General features: G+C 39.8%; 1 protein-coding gene across 1 annotated transcript in view; it reads right to left on the bottom strand.

Moving 5' to 3' along the window:
- Positions 1–25498, bottom strand: part of LOC109255573 (cytochrome b-c1 complex subunit 2, mitochondrial) — a 30813-nt gene extending 5315 nt beyond the window's left edge. Inside the window, exons 1-12 of the mRNA XM_019430405.1 lie at positions 25367–25498; positions 22359–22442; positions 22112–22261; positions 21665–21729; positions 20106–20162; positions 19754–19878; positions 17827–17924; positions 14951–15008; positions 12323–12418; positions 11798–11997; positions 2954–3034; positions 416–492 (exon numbers count right to left, since the gene is read on the bottom strand). Coding sequence (XP_019285950.1) covers positions 416–492; positions 2954–3034; positions 11798–11997; positions 12323–12418; positions 14951–15008; positions 17827–17924; positions 19754–19878; positions 20106–20162; positions 21665–21729; positions 22112–22261; positions 22359–22442; positions 25367–25399 — 1124 coding nt within the window. The 5' untranslated portion in view covers positions 25400–25498. The remainder of the gene's footprint in view (positions 1–415; positions 493–2953; positions 3035–11797; positions 11998–12322; positions 12419–14950; positions 15009–17826; positions 17925–19753; positions 19879–20105; positions 20163–21664; positions 21730–22111; positions 22262–22358; positions 22443–25366) is intronic.
- Positions 25499–26790: the final 1292 nt, after the last annotated feature.

The following is a 26790-nucleotide window of genomic DNA, read 5'->3' as shown; positions in this document are numbered from 1 at the left end:
GGATTCTGTGTCTCCTCCTCTCTCTGCCTCTGCCATGCTCATGCTCTGTCTCTCTCTCAATAATAAATAAACATTAAAAAAAATTAAAAAAAAAAAAGGAGGAATCACTGGTAAAGAATGAGAGATTGTTTTCAATGTTTTTGTTTCTTATTTTAAAATTTCTACAATAAACATGCTATTATATAAGTATATATACAATAATAAGAATTATGTTTAAAAATGTATAAAAATGGGCAAGAAAATAAGCAAAATGTTAATAATTACATCTTTGGGTGGTAGATGTGGGTTGTTCCCTTTCCTTTTAAATACTTTACCTTTCATTTCTTTTGTGCATGTCACAATATTGTTATAACTCAAAAAAATACAACTTTCAAATAACTGAAACACAAAACACACATTTAATATTGAAACTTACTTGGCAGCTAGGACATCTGTATCGGAAAGGTTTCCTTGAGCAATCATTTTTACTTGGTTATAGGCAGCCTTGATAACCTAGGACAGACAAGAAAAAGCTGGTCATTTTTGATCAGTGCCAAAGTGTCTTGAGCAATCAAATGTTCCTCTACTGAGGCAGAAACACAAGATGAAACGTTAGTTCCAGGGAACTAGCACAGTGTCTATTTGGAATTCTTGTAACCATGTGTTCCTCATTCTTCTAGTGTTCCATAAAGCAGCTGTTTGTACAATTTATAGTATAGCCAAGTAGCCAAGCTTCTTAAAAAAGTGGCAGAGTGCAGAGGATGCCAGTGTGGTTCAGGAAAAGCAAACACAGAGATTTATAATTGCCTGTAGAGAATAAACACCTTTCAAATTTCCCTAGACTCTTATTAAAAAAGTGTCATGCAATTAATACTGCTATTCCTTACTATTCACTAAGAAGAAAGTAGTAATCCATGTACAGCTGATCTGTAAAGCCTGTCCATGCCTGGGATGCTGGAGTCAAGAAGGAATCAAGTTCCAGTGATGTGAGTGCATGTTCGGCAAATATTTGTTGGGTAAGTTCATAAACCTGGCCCATGATTTTCTCCATCCTGACCTTGGCACCATTCTGGGTTACTGACCTATCCCTAATCACCTACACTAGGACCTTCATTTCCCCTGTGTTTTAGCTATCCATTTCTACAGCCACGCCCAGCATTTGGACATGACCTAAATTTGCTCTGTGAAATCCCCAGTTACAAGTCCCATGGCCTAAGCCTTTAATCACACTATCCCTTTCTTTCACTTTATCAAGATCTTTAGTTCCCTGATTTGTCCACTTTCAATCTATGAGGTCCTTTTGCTTCACTTCTCTGTCACAGTTACTCTTGCCAGTGTGCCCCACTCTCTTGCCATCTGCCCAGACTTCTAACCTGCCTCCTTTGCAGGCTCCCAATCTTGGATCAACCCTACTACCTGCCTCCTCCATTTCTCCATTAGGAATACTACTGAAGAAAGATTATGAAGTGACTGTAATATGCAACATATGTGTAATAAGGGAAATGCGTAACTACAGTATGAATTTGTGGTCTCCTATCTCAAGGAGGCATCTACACGACCACTGAGGCCCATTCCATGCATCTAGCCATTCATTTGTCCCAAATCTCATTCTTTTCTTTAAACTCTCCTCCCTTATTCTTTTTAATTTTTTTTTTAATGTATGTTTATTTTTGAGAGCGAGCGAGCAGAAAAGGGGCCAGAGGATCCAAAGTGGGCTCTGTGTGGGGTGTCTGGGTGGCTCAGTCAGTTAAGCGGCCAACTTCAGCTCAGGTCATGATCTCACGGTTCATGGGTTTCAGCCCTGCATGAGGCTCTGTCCTGACAGCTCAGAGCCTGGAGCCTGCTTCAGATTCTGTGTCTCCCTCTCTCTCTGCCCCTCTCCTGCCTGTGTGTGCGCTCTCGCGCTCTCTCAAAAATAAACAAACATTAAAAAAAAAAAAATTTTTTTTTTTTTTTTTTTTTTTTAAAAACAAAGTGGGCTGTGTGCTGAGAGACGTGGGGCTCGAACTCATGAGCCATGAGATCATGACCTGAGCCAAAGTCGGACGCTTAAGTGACTGAGTGCCCAGGCGTCCTCTCCGTTCTCATAAGACATGATGTCGTCTCCTACCTCATCAGGAATGAACTTCTGCATCTTCTCGATATCCTCTTCTCCCAACATCAGTCTTTGTGTCCAAGGCTAAAATGTCCACTTGTACTCTACATCCCATCTGCTCCTGCTTTTTCAGATCTGATCCATTTATAATTTCCTATCTCCTATATATGCTCCAATCTTTCTTTGCTTTCAGTGTGTAAACTCTTCCAAAACTACAACTTACTTCCCTGCAAGTCTGAGCTCCACTTGCCTATGCCTCTCACTTATTCTCTAACACTATAAATTTTAGCTCACTTCCAACAGTCTGGTGAAAACTGATAATATTGCCAAATGATGTCCTAGTTTGCTATAACTACTAGAGCTCCCTGTGGTAACTAAATGGATGTTAACCCACAGTGGATGAAAATTATATTAATCATTCTCTCTTTTCTGGCCTCCAAAAATACCAGGTTCTCTTCTTTTTCTTCCTGTTTTCTTGGCCATTTTCCTTAGTTACTTGGTGGCACTTCCCTAAACTTGAGCTTCAGCTTTCTTTTCCTACAGTCTTTTACACACAACCCTCACTTCAATACAATCTCTATACTGAGGACTCCCAAATGTACATCTTGGCCTTGACCTCACCTGAGTTCTCAATACATATGTCCAAGAGACAACTCAATGTCATTTGTCCAAACAGAGCCAAGAAAGAGGCACTTCTTCCCTCTTTCCTGCTAGCACGAGTATACATTTTTAAGTTCCTTCCACTGCAGACACACTTCAATGGTACTACACTATATGGAGCTCTGGTAAGTCATGGCATTCACTCACTCACTATTTTTACTAAAAACATGTTAATGGAGGAGAAAAAAACTTGTGAGAGTTGGTGAGTCTGCAACTTACATCTCCAGCTGCAGCAGCCTGTGAAATGGTATAAATCCCAAAGAGTCCAGAATCCGAGTAACTGGCATTAAAAGCGGAAACCTGAAATATAATGAAATTTTACTGTATGTCCTTTTACCAGATAATCAGGGCAAAATTTCCCAAATAGACAAAAACTTGGACCTTCACAGTATAAGCAAAATATATTAATATTTCATGTAACCAGTTCTGTTAATGACTGCAGTGTTTTGTATACAGGTTACTTCTTTCAAAACTATAATGGTTTTAACTTTTTTCACTTAAATCTTTCTAAAATGGATTATTTCTTTACTTTTTGCTGGGTACTTTCTAACCTTCTTTTGATGATTAAAGGTTAAACATTCATGTGTGAACATTATTATTACAGATGCGGTATGGCTGAGGGGTACAGACTGTGGGCTGTGGCATTAGACAAACTTGCTTTCTTCCTTCTGCTATTGTGACTTCTTTTTCATCAATTCACCTACACTTCTCCTACAGACTAAAGTCAAAGGACTGGGGGAAAATGTTTGCTTAGTGGATGTTATTTAGCTGTCCAAGGTAGCCACAAGTTGAGCCTCTAGATAACAGGGGTATTGCTATCTGCACTCTGAGCAGAGGGGTAAGCTCCTTAAGGTGAACAAGAGTGCTTAGTATAGTGTTTCCCAGTGTTTATGCAGACAAATTACGTAAGGATCACCTGAGCTGTTATTAAAAATACAGACTTTCAGGATAGAGGAAGATGGCAGCATAGGAGGACACTGGGCTCACCGCGTCCTGCTGACTGCTTAGATTCCACCCACATCTGCCTAAATAACCCAGAAAACCGCCGGAAGACTAGCAGAAGGGGCTCTCCGGAGCTAAGTGTAGACAAGTGGCCCACGGAAGAGGGTAGGAAGGGTGGAGAGGCGGTGTGTGCTACACGGACTAGTGGGAGGGAGCTGGGGCGGTGGAGGGGCAGCCCATTGGGCAAGGCAGAGCCCCTGAAGTCTGGCTTGCAAAAGCGGAGGGGCCGGACTCCGTGAGTTCTGACAGCCAGCGAGACTTAACATTTCGAACGTTAAAAGTCAACAGCTCTGCTCTCAGAGAACGGGAATGGCGAGAAGACACTGGGAGGGAGAGTTGTTGAGCCCTGGAAGGACAGAGCTTGGTGGGGGAACAAAGGCTCTGGCAAGCGCCATTTCCCTGTCCCATCCCCCAGCCAAAATTCCAAAGGGAACCAGTTCACGTCACCAAACTTGCTTGCACCGCGCAAATGCCCAACGTTGTGCTTCTGTGTATCCATCCCTCTGATGGGCCTGCCTCCCTCCTGGTGCTGCAGGGCCCCTCCCGCAGGGGGCCACAGACAGCAGAGCTAAGCCTGCCCCTCCCGCCCCTGTACACCTTGCGGATCCACCCTAATACATCCTTGGCCAGATCCCATCAAAGCAGCACCAGAAGCCTGGCAGTGTGCAAGCAGCCCAGACAGGGACCACACCACTCCACAGAGAGGCCTGCCCCTGGAAGAGGGGAAGATAAGGTACACGCTGATCTCACTGTGGCCCCAGGGGTGGAATGGGGGCAGACATCTGGTCTGACTATGGCCCCGCCACCAACACAAGTTACTCCGGACAGCACAGGGAAAGTGCCCTGCAGTTTGGAGCCACCGCAGGGACTACCCAAAATGACAAAACAGAAGAATTCTCCTCAAAAGAAACTCCAGGAAGTAGCGACAGCTAATGAATTGATCAAAAACGATTTAAGCAATATAACAGAACAAGAATTTAGAATAATGGTCATAAGATTAATCGCTGCGCTTGAAAAAAAGCATACAGGACAGCAGAGAATCTATTCCTACAGAGACCAAGGGACTAAAAAAGAGTTATGAGGAACTAAAAAATGCTATATATGAGGTGCAAAATAAAACAGAGGCGGCCATAGCACGGACTGAGGAGGCAAAGGAGAGAATAGGTGAATTAGAAGATAAAATTATGGAAAAAGAGGAAGCTGAGAAAAAGAGATAAAAAATCCAGGAGTGTGAGGGGAGAATTAGAGAACTAAGTGATGCAATTAAACAGAACAATTATCTGTATCATAGGAATTCCAGAAGAAGAAAAGAGAAAGGGGCTGAAGGTGTACTTGAACAAATCATAGCTGAGAACTTCCCTGATCTGGGGAAGGAAACAGACATTGAAATCCAAGAGGCACAGAGAACTCCCTTCAGACGTAACTTGAATTGATCTTCCGCATGACATATCATAGTGAAACTGGCAAAATACAAGGATAAATAGAGAATTCTGAAAGCAGCTAGGGACACAAAAGCCCTAACTTACAAAGGCAGACACGTAAGGGTAGTATCAGACCTATCTACTGAAACTCGGCAGGTCAGAAAGGAATGGCAGAAAATCTTCAATGTGATGAATAGAAAAAAAAAAAATGCAGCCAAGAATCCTTTATCCAGCAAGTCTTTCATTCAGAATAGAAGGAGAGATAAAGGTTTTCCCAAACAAACAAAAACTGACGGAATTCATCATCACTAAACCAGCTCTACAAGAGATCCTAAGGGGGATTCTGTGAGTGAAATGTTGCAAGGACCACAAAGTACCAGAGACCTCACTACAAGCATGAAACCTACAGACATCACAATGACTCTAAACCCCGATCTTTCAATAATAACACTGAATGTAAATGTACTAAATGTGCCAACCAAAAGACATAGGGTATCAGAATGGATAAAAAAACAAGACCCATCTATTTGCTGTCTACAAGAGACTCATTTTAGACCTGAGGACACCTTCAGATTGAAAGTGAGGGGATGGAGAATTATCTGTCATGCTACTGGAAGTCAAAAGAAAGCTGGAGTAGATACTTATATCAAACAAACTAGATTTTAAATTTAAGGCTGTAACAAGAGATGAAGAAGGGCATTATATAATAATTACTGGGTCTTTCCATCAGGAAGAGCTAACAATTAGAAATGTCTATGCACCGAATACGGGAGCCCCCAAATATATAAAACAATTAATCACAAACATAAGCAACCTTATTGATAAGAATGTGGTAATTGCAGGGGACTTTAATACCCCACTTACAACAATGGATAGATCATCTAGACACAGGATCAATAAAGAAACAAGGGCCCTAAATGATACATTGGATCAGATGAACTTGACAGATATATTTAGAACTCTGCATCCCAAAGCAACAGAATATACTTTCTTCTTGAGTGCACATGGAACACTCTCCAAGATAGATCACATACTGGGTCATAAAACAGCCCTTAATAAGTATAAAAGACTTGACATCATACCATGCACACTTTCAGACCACAATGCTATGAAACTTGAAGTCAACCACAGGAAACAGTCTGGAAAACCTCCAAAAGCATGGAGGTTAAAGAACACCCTGGTAAAGAACCAATGGTCAACCAGGCAATTGGAGAAGAAATTAAAAAATATATGGAAACAAATGAAAATGAAAATACAACACCAAACGCTTTGGGATGCAGCGAAGGCAGTCCTGAGAGGAAAATACATTGCAATCCAGGCCTATCTCAAGAAACAAGAAAAATCCCAAATACAAAATCCAACAGCACACCTAAAGGAAATAGAAGCAGAACAGCAAAGATACCCCAAACCCAGCACAAGAAGAGAAATAATAAAGATCAGAGCAGAAATAGATAATACAGAATCTAAAAAAACCTGCAGAGCAGATCAATGAAACCAAGAGTTGGTTTTTTGAAAAAATAAACAAAATTGATAAACCTCTAACCAGGCTTCTCAAAAAGAAAAGGGAGAATACCCAAATAGATAAAATCATGAATGAAAAAGGAATTATTACAACCAATCCCTCAGAAATACAAGCAATTATCAGGGAATACTAGGAAAAATTATATGCCAACAAATTGGACAACCTGGAAGAAATGGACAAATTCCTAAGCACCCATACACTTCCAAAACTCAAACAGGAAGAAATAGAAAACTTGAACAGATCCACAACCAGCGAAGAAATTGAATCAATCATCAAAAATCTCCCAACAAATAAGAGTCCTGGACCAGATGGCTTCCCTGGGGAATTCTACCAGACATTTAAAGCAGAGATAATACCTATCCTTCTCAAGCTGTTCCAAAAAATAGAAAGACTCATTCTATGAAGCCAGCAGTACTTTGATTCCCAAACCAGACAGAGACCCAGCAAAAAAAGAGAACTATAGGCCAATATCCCTAATGAATATGGATGCAAAAATTCTCAATAAGCTACTAGCAAATCGAATTCAACAGCACATAAAAAGAATTATTCACCATGATCACGTGGGATTCATTCCTGGGATGCAGGGCTGGTTCAACATTGGCAAATCAATGTGATACATCACATTAATAAAAGAAAAGAACCATACAATCCTGTCAATCGATGCAGAAAAAGCATTTGAGAAAATTCAGCATCCGTTCTTAATAAAACCCCTTGAGAAAGTTGGGATAGGAGGAACACACTTAAAGATCATAAAAACCATTTATGAAAAGCCCACAGCTAATATCTTCCTCAATGGGGAAAAACTTTCCCCCTGAGATGAGGAACACGACAGGGATGTCCACTCTCACCATGGTGTTTAACATAGTGTTGGAAGTTCTAGCATCAGCAATCAGATGACAAAAGGAAATCAAAGGCATCAAAATTGGCAAAGATGAAGAAGTCAAGCTTTCTTTCACTTTTTGCAGATGACATGATATTATACATGGAAAACCCGATAGACTCCACCAAAAGTCTGCTAGAACTGACACATGAATTCAGCAAAGTCGCAGGGTACAAAATTAATGTAGAGAAATCAGTTGCATTCTTGTACACTAATAATGGAGCAACAGAAAGACAAATAAAGAAACTGATCCCATTCACAATTGCACCAAACAGCATAAAATACCTAGGAATAAACCTAACCAAAGATGTAAAAGATCTGTATGCTGAAAAATATAGAAAGCTTAGGAAGGAAACTGAAGAAGATACAAAGAAATGGAAAAACATTCCGTGCTCATGGACTGGAAGAATAAATATTGTTAAAATGTCAATACTACCCAAAGCAATCTAAACATTCAATCCAATCCCAATCAAAAATGCACCAGCATTCTTCTCGAAGCTAGAACAAGCAATCCTAAAATTTGTATGGAACCACAAAGACCCCGAATAGCCAAAGTAATCATGAAGAAGAAGACCAAAGCTGGAGGCATCACAATCCCAGACTTTAGCCTCCACTATAAAGCTGTAATCATCAAATCAGCACAGTATTGGCACAAAAACAGACACACAGACCAATGGAATAGAGACTCCAGAATTGGACCCACAAAAGTATGGCCAACTCATCTTTGACAAAGCAGGAAAGAATATCCAATGGAAAAAAGACAGTCTCTTTAACAAATGGTGCTGGGAGAATTGGACAGCCACATGCAGAAGAATGAAACCAGACCACTTTCTTACACCATTCACAAAAATAAACTCAAAATGGATGAAGGACCTGAATATGAGACAGGAAACCATCAAAACCCTAGAGGAGAAAGAAGGAAAAAACCTCTCTGATCTCAGCCGCAACAATTTCTTACTTGACACATCTCCAAAGGCAAGGGATTAAAAGGAAAAATGAACTATTGGGACCTCATGAAGATAAAAAGCTTCTGCACAGCAAAGGAAACAATCAACAAAACTAAAAGGCAACCAACAGAATGGGAAAAGATATTTGCAAATAACACACTGGACAAAGGGCTAGGATCCAAAATCTATAAAGAACTCACCAAACTCTACACCTGAAAAACAAATAATCCAGTGAAGAAATGGGCAGAAAACATGAATAGACACTTCTCTAAAGAAGACCTCCAGATGGCCAACAGGCACATGAAAAGATGCTCAACGTCGCTCCTCATCAGGGAAATACAAATCAAAACAACACTGAGATATCACCTCATGCAGTCAGTGGCTAAAATGAACAAATCAGGGACTATAGATGCTGGTGAGGATGTGGAGAAACAGGAACCCTCTTGCACTGTTGGTGGGAATGCAAACTGGTGCAGCCGCTCTGGAAAATAGTGTGGAGGTTCCTAAAAATAGATCTACCCTATGACCCAGCAATAGCACTGCTAGGAATTTACCCAAGGGATACAGGAGTGCTGATGCATAGGGGCACTTGTACCCCAAAGTTTATAGCAGCACTTTCAACAATAGCCAAATTATGGAAAGAGCCTAAATGTCCATCAACTGATGAATGGATAAAGAAGTTGTGGCTTATAAATACAATGGAATACTACCTGGCAATGAGAAAGAATGAAATATGGCCTTTTGTAGCAATGTGGATGGAATTGGACAGTGTTATGCTAAGTGAAATAAGTCATACAGAGAAAGACAGATACCATATGGTTTCACTCTTATGTGGATCCTGAGAAACTTAACAGAAGACCATGGGGGAGGGGAAGGGGAAAAAAAAAGTTAGGGAGGGAGCCAAACCATAAGAGACTCTTAAAAACTGAGAATAAACTGAGGGTTGATGGGGGGTAGGAGGGAGGGGAAAGTGGGTGATGGGCATTGAGGAGGGCATCTGTTGGGATGAGCACTGGGTGTTATATGGAAGCCAATTTGACAATAAATTTCATATTAAAAAAAAAAAAAAGACTTTCAGGTTTCTACAACAGATTCACTCACCCAGATCCCTGTAGATGCAATCTGGAAGGCCACATTTTAAAAATAATTCCAGATGACTCTTATGTATGTTAAAATTTGAGAACCACTGACTTGGCCAATATAAAGCATAAGAAGAGAGGATTTTTTTTTTTAATTTAAAGTTTATTTTTGAGAGAGAGAGAGCATGGGTGCAAGTGGGGGAAAGGCAGACAGAGAGGTGGGCAGAGAAAATCCCAAGCAGGCTTCACACAAATGGCACAGGCTCAAACACTGGGTTCAAACCCACAAACTGTGAGATCATGACCTGAGCCAAAATCAAGAGTCGGACACCAAAGTACTAAGCCACTCAGGCACCACAAGAAGAAATGCTCTTTAATTACCTGAAGTTTAATTACAATTTTGAGACTATCTTCTTCATACCCCAAATTTCTGGCCAAATGCTGAAGTAGGAATTTCTGTTAAATTATGTCACTGGATTAGAATTAAACTCCAGCCACCCAAAAGCATCATTAACATTCAATGGTGAAGAGTAAGTATGAAGAAAAAAAACCCAGAATAGACCATGAATGAGGAGAGATGACATGTAGAAGAAATTTAAAAAGTAGCAGCTATAATTTAATTTAGAACTAATTTAAGATAATGGTTTTCAAACTGTGCTCCAGGGAACACCAAAGGCTTGGTACAGAAGATTCCAAGGCTTTCAATGTCAAGGGGGCATTCAAAAAATTTTTTAAAAGTGAAAATTTTTGTGTTGGGCATTGCAATTGGGGAACTATATGGGATTAAAAAAAAAAGTTTAAAAACTATCACTTAAGAGAGAAAAACGCTCTGAAGGCCTGATATACAGGGAAATCATTTTAGATTTCTTTCTGAGTCAACAGGACTGCATATCATAAACTTTGTTCAAATCGAAAGCGTGGTTTATGGCCTACCACACACGCACTTTATATCTACTTTGTGAATGAGTAGCCTAAAGGAAAACCATGTTGTCCAGGAGATAACAATCAGTGCTCAGACTCCTGCGTTTCTTTACAGTAAAATTGTGATTCCTGCCTGAATGAGAACCTACAATCTTCAGAGCTTTCAAAGGACGTAAAAAGTATATAACCCTGTAAAAACTGTTCATTCTCTGGAGCACTTTCTTCCCTGTGAAGAGCATGTTTCCTGGGCAGCTGTCCTAACTTGGAGCTCCAATAAAACTCTTTCCTACTTTTGGACTCTAAAAGGTTGGTTCATTTTGTGTTGACACCACTGATTTTAATTCCACTCTTAAGTGTCATATGGCCAAAGATTATCTACTTGTGCCATATACTGTTGTAAAATCACGACCAATATTTAGTCCTAAAATTCAGTACATTTACTGCCTCTTAAAGGCTTTTGTTGAAGGTCATGTGGGGTATTGCACTGGGCAAACAAGGGGTGCTCATTACATAACAGTTTGTTGGCTGACATTTTACATTCTCTTGATTTGAAGTATCATTATTTTGAAAGCTTTAGCACTTTCCTCACTGTTATAAAAGGTGTGTTTGAGAGGAACATGGCTTTTCGTTAAAATTAAATGTCATAATTTTTCTATTTTAACTTAATCTCAATCTGGAGCGGTGGGTCCATAAACTGTTTCTTAGTGTATATGTTGTACCTTTGGTTGGAAAGTGCAGTGAAATTCACAAAGTAGCCATAAGAACACAAGGGGACAGAAGAAAATCTAGAAGAAAGACTAATTAGAATCTAGGAAAATGTTTAATATCTAAAACTTCAAAGAACTGGGGCACCGGGGTGGCTCAGTCGGTTAAGCATCAGACTTCATTCAGCTCGGGTCATGAACTCATGGTCTGTGAGTTTGAGTCCCCCATTGGGCTCTGTGCTGACTGCTCAGAGCCTGCAGCCTGCTTCGGATTCTGTGTCTCCCTCTGTCTCTGCCCCTCCCCTGTGCGCTCGCGCTCTCTCTCTCTCTCAAAAAATAAACATTAAAAAAAAATAAAGGGAACTGAAGTGTGAATCTCTCACTTTTTAAGCATTTACTTCTTTCTACACTAGAATATAATTGAAAAGACAGTAAGTTTTTAGTTAGATCCTCTAAGGAACTAAACTCAAGCCTGGCTATCTCTTCAACTTTACAAAGATTTTATTTGAAGAGCAGATTAACAGGACTACATCATACACACTGACCCTTTAAAAACAAAAGGAGAGATACTGACTATTCAGACTCACATCAAATGGCTGGTGAACTCCCTTGGCAACGGCCTGGTATAGAGAGCTGGTAGCATTGCTGCCCCTCTTGACGTGTGGTCCAGCACCAAGGACATACTGGAGAACACTAAATGCATTTGCTTCTGCACTTCCTGTTGTAGCACTTTCTGCTACAAGGGCAGCATGGACGAGGCTGTCTCCGTTCTGCTCTCGGATTTCACCTGGTGCCATGTAAGGAGAGTGACGAAGAAAGGGGCTTGTTTCCCACAGGTTTTATTCTGTATTCTCTACAACACAGTATTAACTCACTGAAATTAAACTTTCCTGTGGCCTGGTGCTCTTAGCATGTCATTCTGCTCTCCCCACAGCGCGCACGCACACATACACAACATGTTTAATACACAACACCCAACCAATCTATTCCCTTCCTTCCACACGGAGTCTGTTTGGTGGTAACTAATCAGGCCTATCCCACACCAATATGCTATTCTGATGTGGAACATCCTTCTGATAAATTAGTCCTAACAGAACAAAATGCTTACTTACCTCCACGATATCTGGCCTTTGTACTAGGTAAACCAAGCCCACCCCTCATGTTGAGAAACTGTTCAGCAACTTGCTTTAGAACAGGATGACTCACACCTATTTCAACAGAAACAAAACCAAGCTAGAACCATCATTTCTAAAACACAATTGTAAAATACCTCTTTTAAATACATGACTGTACAAGTTTTTATAGAAAAAAACAGTAAAGAAAACAAGAGTACGCTCCCAAAATGCTACCCTCCCTGAGATGCCACTTATACTTTACTATATACTCATCTAGAACTTTTTACTACACATATATGAATATTATCATTTTCCTTTTTTTTTAAAATGGTGTTACTCTATTCATATTATTTCTAACTTGTCTTTTGTAATTTAGATTACAAAGTGAGTGGTTTACAGCAAACATTTAATGGTTATAAAAAATTCCATTTTATGGATGTACCACCATTTATTTAATCAATTCCTTTTTGATGGACTGTTTCCAATAGTTGGCTATTAAAACAATATTGCAGGGGTGCCTGTGTGGCTCAGTCGGTTGGGCGTCCAACTTCAGCTCAGGTCATGATCTCCTGGCTTGTGAGTTCGAGCCCCGTGTTGGGCTCTGTGCTGACAGCTCAGAGCCTGGAGGCTGCTTCTGATTCTGTCTCCCTCTCTCTCTGCTCCTCCCCTGTTCACTTTCTCCCTCTCTCAAAAATGAATAAACATTAAAAAAAAAACTTTTTAAAAACAACATTGCATTGTGCATCAAAGAACACTTTCAAGAGAGTGAAAAGAACCCACAGAATGGGGAAGAATGTTTGCAAATCACATATCTGATAAGGATTTAGTATCCAGAATAAAGACTCTTACAACTCAACGATAAAAAAACCAAACAGCCCAACTAAAAAATGGGCAGAGGACCTGAATATATATTTCCCCAAAGAAGATATACAAATGGCCCAAAAGCACAAAAACAGATGTTCAATGTGCTTAGTCATTAGGGAGATGCAAACCAAAACCACAATGAGACACCACTTTACACGCACAAGGATGGTCATAATCAAAAAGACAGATAATAATAAGTGTTGGTGAGAAAGTGTAGTTATTGGAACCCTTGTGCACTTGTTGGTGGAAACACTAAAATGGTTCAACTGCCACAGAAAACAGTCTGGCAGTTCCTCAGATGGTTAAACACTTACCATATGTCTTGGCAATTTTACTTCTAATAATATACCCCAAAGAATTAAAAACAGGCATATAACAAAAACTTATACATGAATATTTATATTTACAATAGCCAAAAGGTGAAAACAACTCAAATGTCCAAGTGATGAATGGATGAACAAAAAGTGATAATAGAATATTTTTTAGCTAGAAGAGGGAATGGAACATTGGTACATTACAATAGGGATGGACTTTGAGAACACTATGTTAACTGAAAAAAAGCCAGCTACAAAAGGCTACATATTATGAGATTTTATTTATATGAAATGTCCAGACAAGTCAATTCTACAGAGACAGGAAGTAGATTAGCAGTTGTCAAAGGCGAGGAGGTAGAACAGGGGAGTGACTGCTAATAAATATAGCCTCTCTTGGGGATAATGACAATGTTCTGAAATTATGCAGTGTTAATAGTCATAGTACTCTCTGAATATAATAAACCCCATGGAATCATACGCTTTAAAAAGGTGGATTTTATGGTATGCGAATGATACCTCTATTAAAGTGTTATTTATAAAACAAATGAACAAAAAAACCCAATATTGCAAATAATATCCTTGTGCAACTGTTTTGTAAACTTGACCAACTGTTTTTGTATGATAAATGCTTAAAAATAAAATTGTTGGGTCTAAAGCTGTCAACATTTAGAATTTTAATATATTTAAAGAGACCTCCAAAAATGGACCAGTTTATGCTTCCACCAACAATTTTTAAGAGTGCCTATTTCTCCATACCTTGGTTAATACTGGGTGGTGTCAATCTTTTAATTTTTGCCAATGTCACAGGTTAGAAGCTTTTAACTACTAGTGAGGCTATTTTTTTTACAGTAATTGGCCATATACACATATATACAAACATTTTCCCCATGACTTGTTTGTTCGTGCCCTTTGCCTATTATCAATTATATTATACATCTTTAAAAACCAAAACAAAAATACTTTTAAAGCTCTTTGCTCAGAGACATTTGTCCTTTGTCAAAGATTTTTCAAATACTGTAATTTTTTTTACATAAATGTTGAATTCTGCTTTCTAAAACAAAACAACCTGAGAATTAAAATCCCATCACATAGTGCTTGAGGACTGTAAACATAAACAGAGGACTGAGTTATCAAATTTCATTCAATCATGTGCTCACATAATTAGTTACTGTTCTTTTAAAAAAATTTTTTTTTTAATATTTATTTATTTTTGAGAAAGAGAGGCAGAGTGCGAGTGGGGGAGAAATAGAAAGAGAGACACAGAATCTGAAGCAGGCTCCAGGGTCCGAGCTATGAGCACAAAGCCCGATGCAGGGCTGGAACTCACGAACCACGAGATCATGACCTGAGCTGAAGTCAGACGCTCAACCGACTGAGCCACCCAGGCGCCCCAATTAGTTACTGTTCTTAAGGAAACAAACTGACCTGCAAGCAATTCCCAACTTACCAAGTCCGATCAAAGCCATTCTCGCACTTGTAAAATGGTTCTGCACATAGTTATGTAACTGAGGAAGTTAAAAACATTTATGAGGTTATATAGGTAGAAATACAAAACACTAACAATTAAAACTGCAGCGCAAGAGAAAATAAAAACTCAGGCTTAAAGGCTGCTGTAGTGAACTACCTAGTGGTGAATTATACAGATTTAATTTTTTTTAATACGGATTTAATTTTTAAAACTATTGCTGAAATTCAGAACTAGAACTTAACGTGATGATGGTTACAGAACTATGAACATAATGAAAACCACCGAACTGTGCACTTTAAGTAGGTGAACTATACAGTACATGAATTATATCTCAATAAATCTGTACTGAAAAAAAGGAATTAAAAAAGGCCTGAAAAAATCAGAGCACACACTGGCTTGAACTTGAAAAAAAATGAGACTAAGTTTATGATTTTTATTATAAGATGATTTTAGCAGATGTGCATCAGATTTCTTTTGTCTCTTTATAGACAGTAATAAGGTACCACGAACATTCTACCGTAGGGCTAACAGTTATATCACCATATCCCTCCTATATCCTTCACACCCATCTTTGAAGGGTTCCTTGTCAGGAGATTACAGTCTATATCAGGGTTTCCAACCTGGATAACAAAATTAGCTGGAGCTTAAAAAACAAAAACAGGGGCGCCTGGGTGGCGCAGTCGGTTAAGCGTCCGACTTCAGCCAGGTCACGATCTCGCGGTCCGTGAGTTCGAGCCCCGCGTCAGGCTCTGGGCTGATGGCTCGGAGCCTGGAGCCTGTTTCCGATTCTGTGTCTCCCTCTCTCTCTGCCCCTCCCCCGTTCATGCTCTGTCTCTCTCTGTCCCAAAAATAAATAAAAAACGTTGAAAAAAAAAAATTTAAAAAAAAAACAAAAACAAACACTGTCACTGTCTCTGACCCCCACCCCATTCCTAGGCCCACTCTACAAACTGATATACTAGATTCAATGTGGAATCAGAATCTTGATTTAAAACCAACCAACCATCTGTCCATCCAATGAATCCCCAGGTGATCTGAGATCAGTGAGATGTGCGAATCACTGGTTTATATTATTGAGACCTAACATACAAAAGTAGGGCTAAAACATACTCTCAAAAGGCCCACTATTGCTCCCAAGGGACTGAAAATTGGCTCCTGGGGGCAAGAAAAACATTTTAATCCTTTCATATATAGAATACAAATATATATATGTATACATATATAAACACAGAGTGTATCTATGATATTAAAAATACTGGGTATAAGAAATTGGCTAAAAAAAGTTCCCTGGGAATGGGTCATAATGTTAAGAATCACTAGGCTAAGGTAATGAGACTGAATCAAGTTACCACAATTTATGCCCTAAAGCCAATGGTGCTTAAATTTCTGGAATCACCCTGGAAAGTCATATATATATATTTTTTTTCTACTGAATGCTGCCATTGCTCAAGGTAGTCTACCACCAATTTCTTTAGAATTTCCTTGAAGGACACAATTAAAAATGCTAATAATTTTGAGATAACCATGGTTAACATCTTGCCCAGGAGACAGACAGACAGACAGACAGACAGACACACAGACACACACACACACACACACACACACACACTTTATTTTCTAAAATTGGGACCCTATGGTATATCCCTATTTGTAAATTGTCTTTTCTTCACTTGATAATATGCTATGGAATTTTTCCATATCAATATTTTTGGATGACTGAATAAGTCCATTCTACAGATAACTAAGTGAGTTATTCAGTCCCAGAAAGTTGGGTATTTAACTTGTGTCTTATTTTTCACAATTATAAGCAATGTTACAGTTGACATTCTTGTAGATGTTTTGCTCTATATATTCTTTTAGTTATCTTAATAATATATTTTCACATGGGTGAAATTGACTTCTGAAAAATTTCAAAACTCACTGACGGCCAGTCTTATGAAAAATGCTTAGCATTTAAGTTGGATCATATCAGTTATAATTTTTTTTTAAAGTGCCATATGAATGGTAGGCATTAAACTGTTGATTGATAAGTGGATGGTTTTCTAACCAGGAAATAAAAGAGTAAAGGGATAGAATATACAATTCAGTTTGCTCTAGTGGCTAACCAGAAATGAAAGAATAAAACCTTAATTTCCAAGTTACATATACTTTGCGAATATTAATAGTTCCCAATTCTCTTTCTTTTGCAAATTTTTCTCTTAATATCTTTTGATAAAAAAAATTTGGGGGGGGATGGAAGGAGTAGGAAATTAAGATTATATATGCATATCTACACTTGCAGGTTTGATACTCAAGGTTTCAGTTTCACATTTTAGAAGTGAAGTTTTAGGTTATACATACGGCTGTGACATGTGGCAAGTCTGTACTGCCAGCAAAGTGAGGTCAGTGTGCTGGAGGAGGCGAATGAGCTAGTAAGCAGGCTAACGAGGGATGGGAAGTGATACGGGTTCATTCCTATCTGCCTATTCAGAGGAGTTAAAGAAGACTTTTGGTCACAAGATTACTAAATTTAACATTTAAATACTGCTTTAAAAAGACACATATAAACAGAGAAAGGTCTAGAGGAAAATATATCTAGGCAGTTAACATTCAGTGACCTTAGGTATGTGAAATGTTTTCTTTTTTACTTGTTCTGGATTTTTCTGAAATTCATATATTCCTTTTGTGATTCAAAACTTTAAGTTAAAAGCTGTAAAAATTGTTCAGATAGAATTTTAGTTAAAAAGCCAAGCTGATGGAAAAAAAAAAAGCCAGGAGGTGAATTTTTTAAATTTGAAGATGAAAAGAAAAATTAACAAACCTGAAATGGTAGTGAAAAGAAGCACACTGTAAAAGGTAATGTGTTTTATCAGTACCTCATCTGGTGTCACTTTTCCAATCCTATAATCAGGGCAATACAGGGAATTAGCCAAGGCATTTCGGTAAGCTGCAGCATGCAAATTTTCAATGACACCTGTAAAATAAGTAAAGAAGCACTTGTGGAAATACAATTCAAATAAAGTCAACATTTTCAGAACCTGGAAAGCAATGAGACTACAATTTTGGTCACCTTATGGCATTCAAGTGTTAAGATTAAGGCTTGAATTTTAAAATTCTGCCAGTTGAATGTGCTGAGAAAAGCAAGAAATTATGTGAAAGCAGCTTCTACATCACGGGGTCCACCTGATCACTTCTCTCATCTACCTGGTATCGTCTGGAAACTATAATGAATGGTCTGGGTTTCAGCAAGTCTGAATTGAGTTATAGCTCTGCTACCAACATGCCATGTGATCTTGGATAAGTCATTTACCTGAATTTTACTCCAAGGCTCTCTAAGTAATGAGGAGTTGTCAGGTTAAAAAGAGGTATGAAAGTGCCAGTGTTAAGTCATCTTACTAGCTCTCGGAGGTCAAACTGCACTCCTCACTGGTGACTGGCACTGTTCTTGCTTTCCTGCTTCAGTCAGTGTCTTCGAGGTATGTCCCTTTCATTTGCTCATTATTTGGGCAATTTCTCTATGCCAGGCACTGTGTTAGGTGCTGGAAATAGAGACATGAGTAAGACACAATGCCTGCCCTCAAAATGTTGAGAGGAAAAACTGTGAAAGCATGATGAAGCTGATGTCAGCAGGATGTGAAAAAAGCAGCAGGGGCACAAGGGAAGGGCAGTGGGAATCAGGAAGGAGCACCAGAAGTAAAATCCAGGATGAGTCTTACATAAGGAGTAGGTGTTTCCCAGGAGAATGATTAGGGAGTGGCATTTCAGGCAGAGAAAACAGACAAAAGCATCCAGTAGGATAACAGATTCAAAGGGGAAATGCAGTTGGGAGGGGAAGAAGATACAACAAAAAGCGATGGAGGTAGGCAGGGGTCAGATGGTGAAAGTTATCACACATGCTAAGTTGAAGAGTCTGAACTTTATGCAACAGAGACTGAGAAGCCTTTAAACGGTTTTCATGAAGGATCGCTTGATGGCAATGTGGGAGATGGACGAAGATGTAGACCTGGGGGCAGACACCAGCCAGGAGACAGCAATAACTGTTCAGATAGAAAGGATGAAGGCTGGAACCTCACTAACAGCAGGGAAGAAATAGAAAATTGTAGAAAAGATGACTTACAGGCCATCTATTTCTTTGGTGGAGGTCCAGAGTAATGAAGACTATACTCCTTTGTAAAACAGTATCACCAACATAGTATTAGCTAACATAAACCAAGCTCTCATACGTTCCAGACACTGACAGGCTTGCGTTCTGAGTGAAGCGCATGCCATGCTGAGCCCCTGCAGCCGGTCACCTGCTTAGACCCGAGTGGTCCACCCGCACGCTTCTGCTCCTGCCGAAGCTGTGTGACTTCCAAGAGTCAGTGCTGCTTGTTTACGTATTTGTTTTGCTAGTCACACTTGTCGACAGTTATCATATAAACACAAAATACGAACACCAAAAAAGTTAAAAAAAAAAAAAATAAGTTGCTTCCTTTGGAAACATCTAGTAAAGGTGAATTGGCTAAACAATAATAGGAGCACCAATTGCGAACTGTTGCTCGGTCTGGTGTAAGCAAACTACTGAAAAAACACTGGGTTCTAAATACTAAAACAGGGATTCTATGATTAATTTACATACCATCAAAGATGAAAAATAATCAACAACATAAATGTTTAGAAACAAAAGAACACAGTTAAGAAACTAGACAAATTTTTGGAAAAGTTATTTATAAACTCAAGCAGAAGAAAATTTCAACAGCAATTTTTTCCCTCAAAAACCCAGTATCTTAGAAGCAACTGAATGTGATCTGAAAATATACTTACGAGCCTGTGGATTCTGAAAAGCCACAGCTTTGTCAATCCTTAGCTGAGACTGAAGGTCAGCTACTTCCCAACGACGAAATTCTGGGGCTGTGGTGACATTGAGCAGGAACTCCATTAGAATATCACTATAGAAGACATCAAGGTAAGAGTTTCAGGTCAAAAATTTAAAACCAAAGTCCATTCTACATAAACGTAATGCTCTCTATATTAAGTTTTAGGCCTTGTGGTAAGCATAGCGTTCTATAGTTTGTGACCAAAACCAGAGGTCATAACGCCACATTAAAAAGGATAAGAACTGAGCAGCTTAGGATTTCTTTAAAAGCAGATGTCCTCAGCACATGCAGATACTTACACATCATCTCGCAGACATTCCACAGTGTAGGCCATGTTTTCCCTGGTTGAAGTCACACTGAATCAGAAATAAATTACAATGAATTATCTAAATCAGAAGAATAAGGCTTCCTTATATCTTTGTTAAATCAACAAATTCCTTTGGAAAACTTATTCTGAAGTGTAAAAGCACACATATTCGTCAACTAAAGCTTGAAATATTTTAAAAAGTCTTTAAAGGAAGGAAATCTTGACATGTTACACATGGATGCACCTTGAAGACATTAAACTACGTGAAATCAGAAATCAGAAAGAACAAATATCATGATTCTGCTTTTAGGAGGAACCTAGAGAACTCTAAACCATACAACATAGAATGGTCACTATAAGGGGTGGCCAAAGACAGAAGGAGAGTTAGTGTTTAATAGCTAGAGCGTTTCAGTTGGGGAACAAAAAAAAACAACCTGGAGATGTATAGTAGTGATGGTTTCCTAAAGCCACTACATGCCAAAGACCTGTACACTTAAAGCAGTAAATTATGTATATTTTACCCTAACTAAAAAAAAATGGCAATTAAAGTTGAAGATCTCTTTGTACCCTTCTCTGGCTTTCACTCCCTCTTTCCCACTCTAGAGACAAACACAATGGTAAGCACTATGTATTGTTTTTAAAATGATACCTTAAAAATATCTGTTGTTTCTCCACAAAACATTTAACTAGAATAATCTAGTTCATTCCTTAACTGCTGTATACTAGTCCCATCATATCACTAGACTATACTTTATTTATCCATTTCCCTGAAGATGGCATTTAGATTGTTTCCAGTCTTTGTGCATGTGGATTAAAAACTTGGACTGTAAGATATGCTCATTTTCAGTATTACTAGATATTTGTTGATTCTTTCCTAAGTACTTGTATCAGTTTATTCCACTAACTGTAGAAGAGATTCTCCCTCTTAACACTGCCAAGACCTTTTATAAATCTGACAGGTAACGGCATGACACTGTCGATTATAAGTAAAGATCAGTGTTTCTGGGTTCCTACTCTGGGAATAGACTGTTCCTATCCTTTGTCCATCCATTTCCTATTTTGCTTGTCCTCTCCTAATTTGTAGTTCTTTATTTTTCCAAATAATAATTTCCGTGTTTATGTTGCAAATATTTACTGCCAGTTACTTGAATTTTTACTTTAAGTCATAAAGATGTTTTACATTTTGATGTTGTCAAATTGATTAGCCTTCTTCTTGTGTCTTCACAAATCCTTAATCACCTTGATAAGATAGAAAAGTTCTCTTACAGTTGAGTATTTTCTGGTGTTCTCATCGTTTCTTATTACTTATTTAAAAAAAATTTTTTAACGTTTATTTATTTTTGAGACAGAGACGGACAGAGCATGAACAGGGGAGGGGCAGAGAGAGAGGGAGACACAGAATCTGAAACAGGCTCCAGGCTCTGAGCTGTCAGCATAAAGCCTGACGCGGGGCTCAAACTCATGGAACGTGAGATCATGACCTGAGCCGAAGTCGGACGCTTAACTGACCAAGCCACCAGGCGCCCCTCTTATTACTTATTTTTAACATACCTTAATTTACCACCAACTGCTTCAATTCCACGGGTTATCTTGAAAGATGAAGCTCCTTTTGTAGTCTGGAAAAAGAAACAACAACCGTATTTAGTAATTTTTTACTGCCAAACATCACACTGTATCACAATCTAATGTCTGGTTGTCATTAGACTCAAAAAGAACTTTACCTAAATAGCAGATCCTTTTAAAATTTGCCAAAAGTACACTATAGTGTTTCTTTTCTTTTCTGTTTGTTTTACTTATGTATTTTTTTAAGTAGGCTTCACACCTAGCACAGAGCCCAACGTGGGGCTTGAACTCACAACTGAGATGAAGACCTGAGCTGAGATCAAGGGTTGGATGCTTAATTAACTGAGCCACCCAGGTGCTACCACTATACTTCTTTTCTGTAAGACCATGATACTATAGCATTTCTGAACAAAGTGAGGCAGTAAAGACGCTTACCAAACTGGATGCAAGACGAAGCAAATGAGAGGTTCCCAAGTTGTTGGAGTCCTCATATCTACTGCCTGCTTTAATGAACAAACCAATTCGTGATGCAGGAGCATAGTTTTCCAGAGAAGCAATCACTAAGCCATTTGGTAACTTGGTAAACTGTATTTAAAATAAAGTAAGATGTGATCAATGTTTTCATATTACCAAAGACAGTAAGGCATGTATGGGTTTCAGTGAGCAACTCAGTGGGACTAACCTCAAGGTCCTGAGGAAGTGGAGGCACTCCTGCAGGGGCAGCTGTGGTCTTCACTTTGGGAGCAACTTTCAGGGAATAAAACCTCTAAACACAAAAAAAGACAGGTTACCCAGATTTCTTTCAAGAACAATGTCCTATATTCTGGTGTGCCCAAGGAACAGGTGTCCAGTGATAAAATAACTTCATGGGAGGATTTGGCTGATTAACTTAGTATTACTGTCTCTTAAATCTCTATTTGTGTAGAGCCTGAAGGAATACCTAATCCTATGTGCTCATTTTTTTTTAATAATTTTTTTCACATTTATTTATTTTTGAGAGCAACAGAGCATAAGCAGGGGAGGGGCAGAGATAGAGGGAGACACAGAATCCAAAGCAGGCTCCAGGCTCTGCACTGTCAGCACAGAGCCTGATGCGGGGCTCGAACCCACTAGCTGTGAGATGACTGGAGCCGAAGTTGGATGCTTAACTGAATGAGCTACCCAGGCACCCCAATGCTCATTTTTTAAAATGTAAAGAACTACTGTATTTTCTTTTCCCTTTTAGCCATCTTTTTTCTTATAAACATCCTATTAAAGCTTCAGGTGGTTCTTCCTGGCTCTAATGCTTTGGAATTTTTTTTGAAAAGGTGTGGGACTGCCACATCCATACCCTTTTATTGATGTCAGCATTACTGTTTTCCTTATCTGCTCAGAGAATCTCATTTTAGCCTACTTCCCAAGGGAAGTGACTTCATCTCCATGATCATTTTAGTAACCTTTAAAAAAGAGAGTATACCAAGGAAAATTCCTCCAAGCCCCCGATATTTTCCACAGTATCTTCACTGTCTTGCGTGCTACTGTAGGACCACACAACCAAGAGTTTTATTTCTTCGCCTAATATAAATTTTGACCATCCTGCAATTAACAATAGCTTCAGCTACAGCAGATTGTCAGTTTATTATATGCAGCCACTGGAAAGGTAAAAGGGTCCTCTTAAATGCTGGATAATGGATCCAAAATGCATAACTTTGTTTTTTTTGTCAAATGATATACACTGCTATAATATTCATCTTTAGGTTCCTGAGGTTATCAGCAGAGATGTTATCCCAAAACCAAATGCACATACTGCTGGAGTTTCCTGAGGACTCCCATCAGAGGCTGCAATGCCCCTCCTCTATGATATCCTGAAGGGCTGTTACATATTCAACATCAGTGCTGTACTAAGTTGATTCCTAGTTTTCACTTGTTATTAGTACTTTTTAATTATAAATTACAATGAGCTTTGTTTTACTATCAATTTCGTTTGCTGGGTGTGGTACGTTTAATTCTACTTGTGATTTTGGTTTTCGATTTTCATAGCTGTTCAAGTATGAATAATCTATAGTTCCACTGTTAAGGGAGATTTAGGTGCTTTTACCTCAAGAAACAGCTTTGATGATTATGTACCGTCCTTAATTGGTCCCACTCAAATCAGTTGCAAAGAATTATCCTCGTAATTGTCATGCAATTACTAGATTACATTAATAACCAAATATGTATAAACTTATTCTTCTGTAAAGTAAGTGATATAATTGGGAACATTAATTGTTTTCAAGTTTACTGCAATTTGTTTACATTAGTCCTCTCCAGTTCTGTTACCTTTGAGTACTTTCATCTACTGGAAAGTGGGGATGGATGGAATGGAGGAGATTTTGGGGTGTTTTGCTAGTTTAACTAGGCTGCTCTCAGAGTTGTTAATTACTGGTTTGTCTAGGTGTGCCAGGAAGGGTAATTTAGGTGATATTGTAGTCTAAATGGCAGCCCTTTATATATCCACAGTATATCTATTTAAACATTAGGCACAGGGAAACTCCATTCCCTGTTCTTCTTCACCACTCTCTAGCAGGTTACTAGGTTATCTAGTAACCAGATTCTACCTGCATCTTGGGCTAATTTTTTGTTGTGGGGGAATGTGTTTGCGCACTGTAGGAATTTAGCAGCACTTCTGGCCTCTAGATGCCAGGTACGTTCCCCCAAAGGGTATTATAACCAAAAATGTATGCAGAAACTACCAAGTATTCCCTGGCAGCAAACCTTGCCCGCCTCAGTTTTTTTTTTTTTATAACGTTTATTTATTATTGAGAGACAGAGAGACACAGAGCATGAGCAGGGCAGGGACCGAGAGATGGAGAGACACAGAATCTGAAGCAGGCTCCAGGCTCTGAGCTGTCCGCACAGAGCCCTACGCCGGGCTCCAACTCACGGACCGACCGAGACCATGACCTGAGCCAAACTCGGTGCTTAACCGACTGAGCCACCCAGGGGCCCCGCCCACCTGAGATTTTTAAAAGTGTTCCTCACTTCCCCTGATGATAACCTCCACTCCACAGTGATAGCACGCTGACATTTGAGGAGTCTTCCCCAAGTGACGGCTCTGTTTTGTCTGGGTTGAATGAGAAGTCTTAAGCGGCTCCCGAGGGCTGACCCTGAGCCCCTCCTAGAATTCTCTAACATCAAGAAACGTTATACTGCTGGGGCACCGTAATAAGTTTCAGGCACAGTGATAAGCACTGTACGGCAATTTGCTTATTTCTTCCTTAACATTTTACTCATAAGCTAAACTTAACCGTTGGGGAAACTGATGCTCCGTGATACACTAAGAAGCAGGGGCCGGGGCTGACAGGGTAAGGGTGGAGGGCTAGGTACTCGCCGGCCTCCTTTCCCCCCAGGACTCGCTGTCTCCTCCCGCACGCCAAGTGCAGCAGTGACCTTCAGAGGTCTCTCCACGGAGTCACTTCACCTCCACTCTCAAGCTCTTTCCCTCTCCTTTTCAGGTTTTCCGGCGTTAGGTCTCTTCTGCTCGTAGCACGAGCTGGGCCTCCAATGCGCGACCCACTCAGCTTGCAGCCCACTTGGCCCGCAGAATTCGGCTGAAGGGCAGACGGAAGCCCAAGGCCCCGAAACTCCAAACCAAGCACCACCGGCCCGTATCACCTGACATGCTGACAAACTGCTCCCCAACCTTTCCCCAAGCCCACCGGCTGTGCTCACCGAAAAAGACCCGGCTCTGCTTAGCAGCTTCATGGCTCAAGATTGCTCTAATCCACGGTCACAGCCGGTTAAAGGAAAGCAAGATGGTGGCCGACGACGGAGTTTCCCAGCTTCCCCCGCGACACTCTTTTCCCACGCTTTCTACGTAAGAGGACTCTCTATGCGGACAGCACTCTACTGCTCCCCCGAGGAGGTTGGGCCAGTCCAATTACTCTAAGACGCAGGATAGGCAGACGCATAATTTTGTAAGTAAATAATCAGAAGATTACTTATGTTACCACTTTTTGGGTTCTAGTCCTGGCCCGGATATCCACTCTGTAATCCTGCTCTACGTCTACGACATCCCATCACAACCCCCCCCGCACTTTGGATTCTCCCGATCCGGATTGTCCAATGAGAGAGCCCGCTTTCCCGGGATCCCACCCGCGGCCTCTGGATTTACCCTTGCTCTTGCGCTCCCGCGCTTTTCTGCTCTCTTTCGGCCGGCGCTTTCGGAGAGATTTCCGTTATCTATTTGCTTTTTTGCAGAGACGGGCTTCGAGTCCGGACGTGACTGTCTCTTGCTTGGTAAAGTCCTCATTAGATCATTAGCTTTCTGAGAATAGAGGTCTTGTCCAATGAACTTGCTGCTCTAACTCCCAGAACAGGCGGGGGATACAAATGGGCTGAGTCCTGAAACCGAGGCAGTCCTCACAATTAAGGTCTCTGCTTTCATGAAATTTATATTCTAGGCCGAGGCTACGTAGAAAACAAAAATTTAACTACACTTTTCGTATGCGAAAAATTAAAATGTTTTGAATAGCAGGGCTGTGTGTTGGGGGTACTTCTGAGCTGAAACCTGCATACTAGGAGTCCCGTGACTATCCAGGGGAAGAGAGTTCACCCCTCTTCAATGAGTATTAACTCATGACTCATGAAGTCACCTTTCATGGCTATGCTAAAGATTGAGACGTGGTCCCCTGTCCTTCAGGAACTTACAGTCTCGTACTGTGCTATCGTAGCACGGTTGGGGGAAAACAACATTAACACCATTTAGAGTTAGAAATGCAGAATCTACATACTGAATCAGAATCTGCATTTTACAAGAATCGCACATTGAAATTTCAGAAGGGCTGGTGGTGCTTTAGACATTTACAAGGCATAGACGAACTTATGTCTCTTTGGTCTGTAGCTAACTGGCTTCACGCCTACAACTGTCTAACAGGATTTCAGGTGACACCTGATCATTAAGAATCTGATGCAGGAGTGGAGGGATGCCATGTGGAAGGAACTTTCATCACTCATAGCTTTGTCTTTCCCTGGTTACAGTTATTAGTAACCCGTTTATTTGTTCAGAGGTCCAGTTCCTTGTCTGGAGCCCAAGAATGATTTGAGAGAACCTAGGTTATATTTCTGCTCAACTCCAGTTTAACATTAAGAGGTCC

The sequence above is a fragment of the Panthera pardus genome, unplaced genomic scaffold, assembly GCF_024362965.1.
Source record: "Panthera pardus isolate Hobbes unplaced genomic scaffold, ASM2436296v1 HiC_scaffold_5, whole genome shotgun sequence".
NCBI lineage: Eukaryota > Metazoa > Chordata > Mammalia > Carnivora > Felidae > Panthera > Panthera pardus.
The sequence above is the reverse complement of the archived record's forward strand: the minus strand, read 5'-3'. Positions and strand labels throughout refer to the sequence as shown.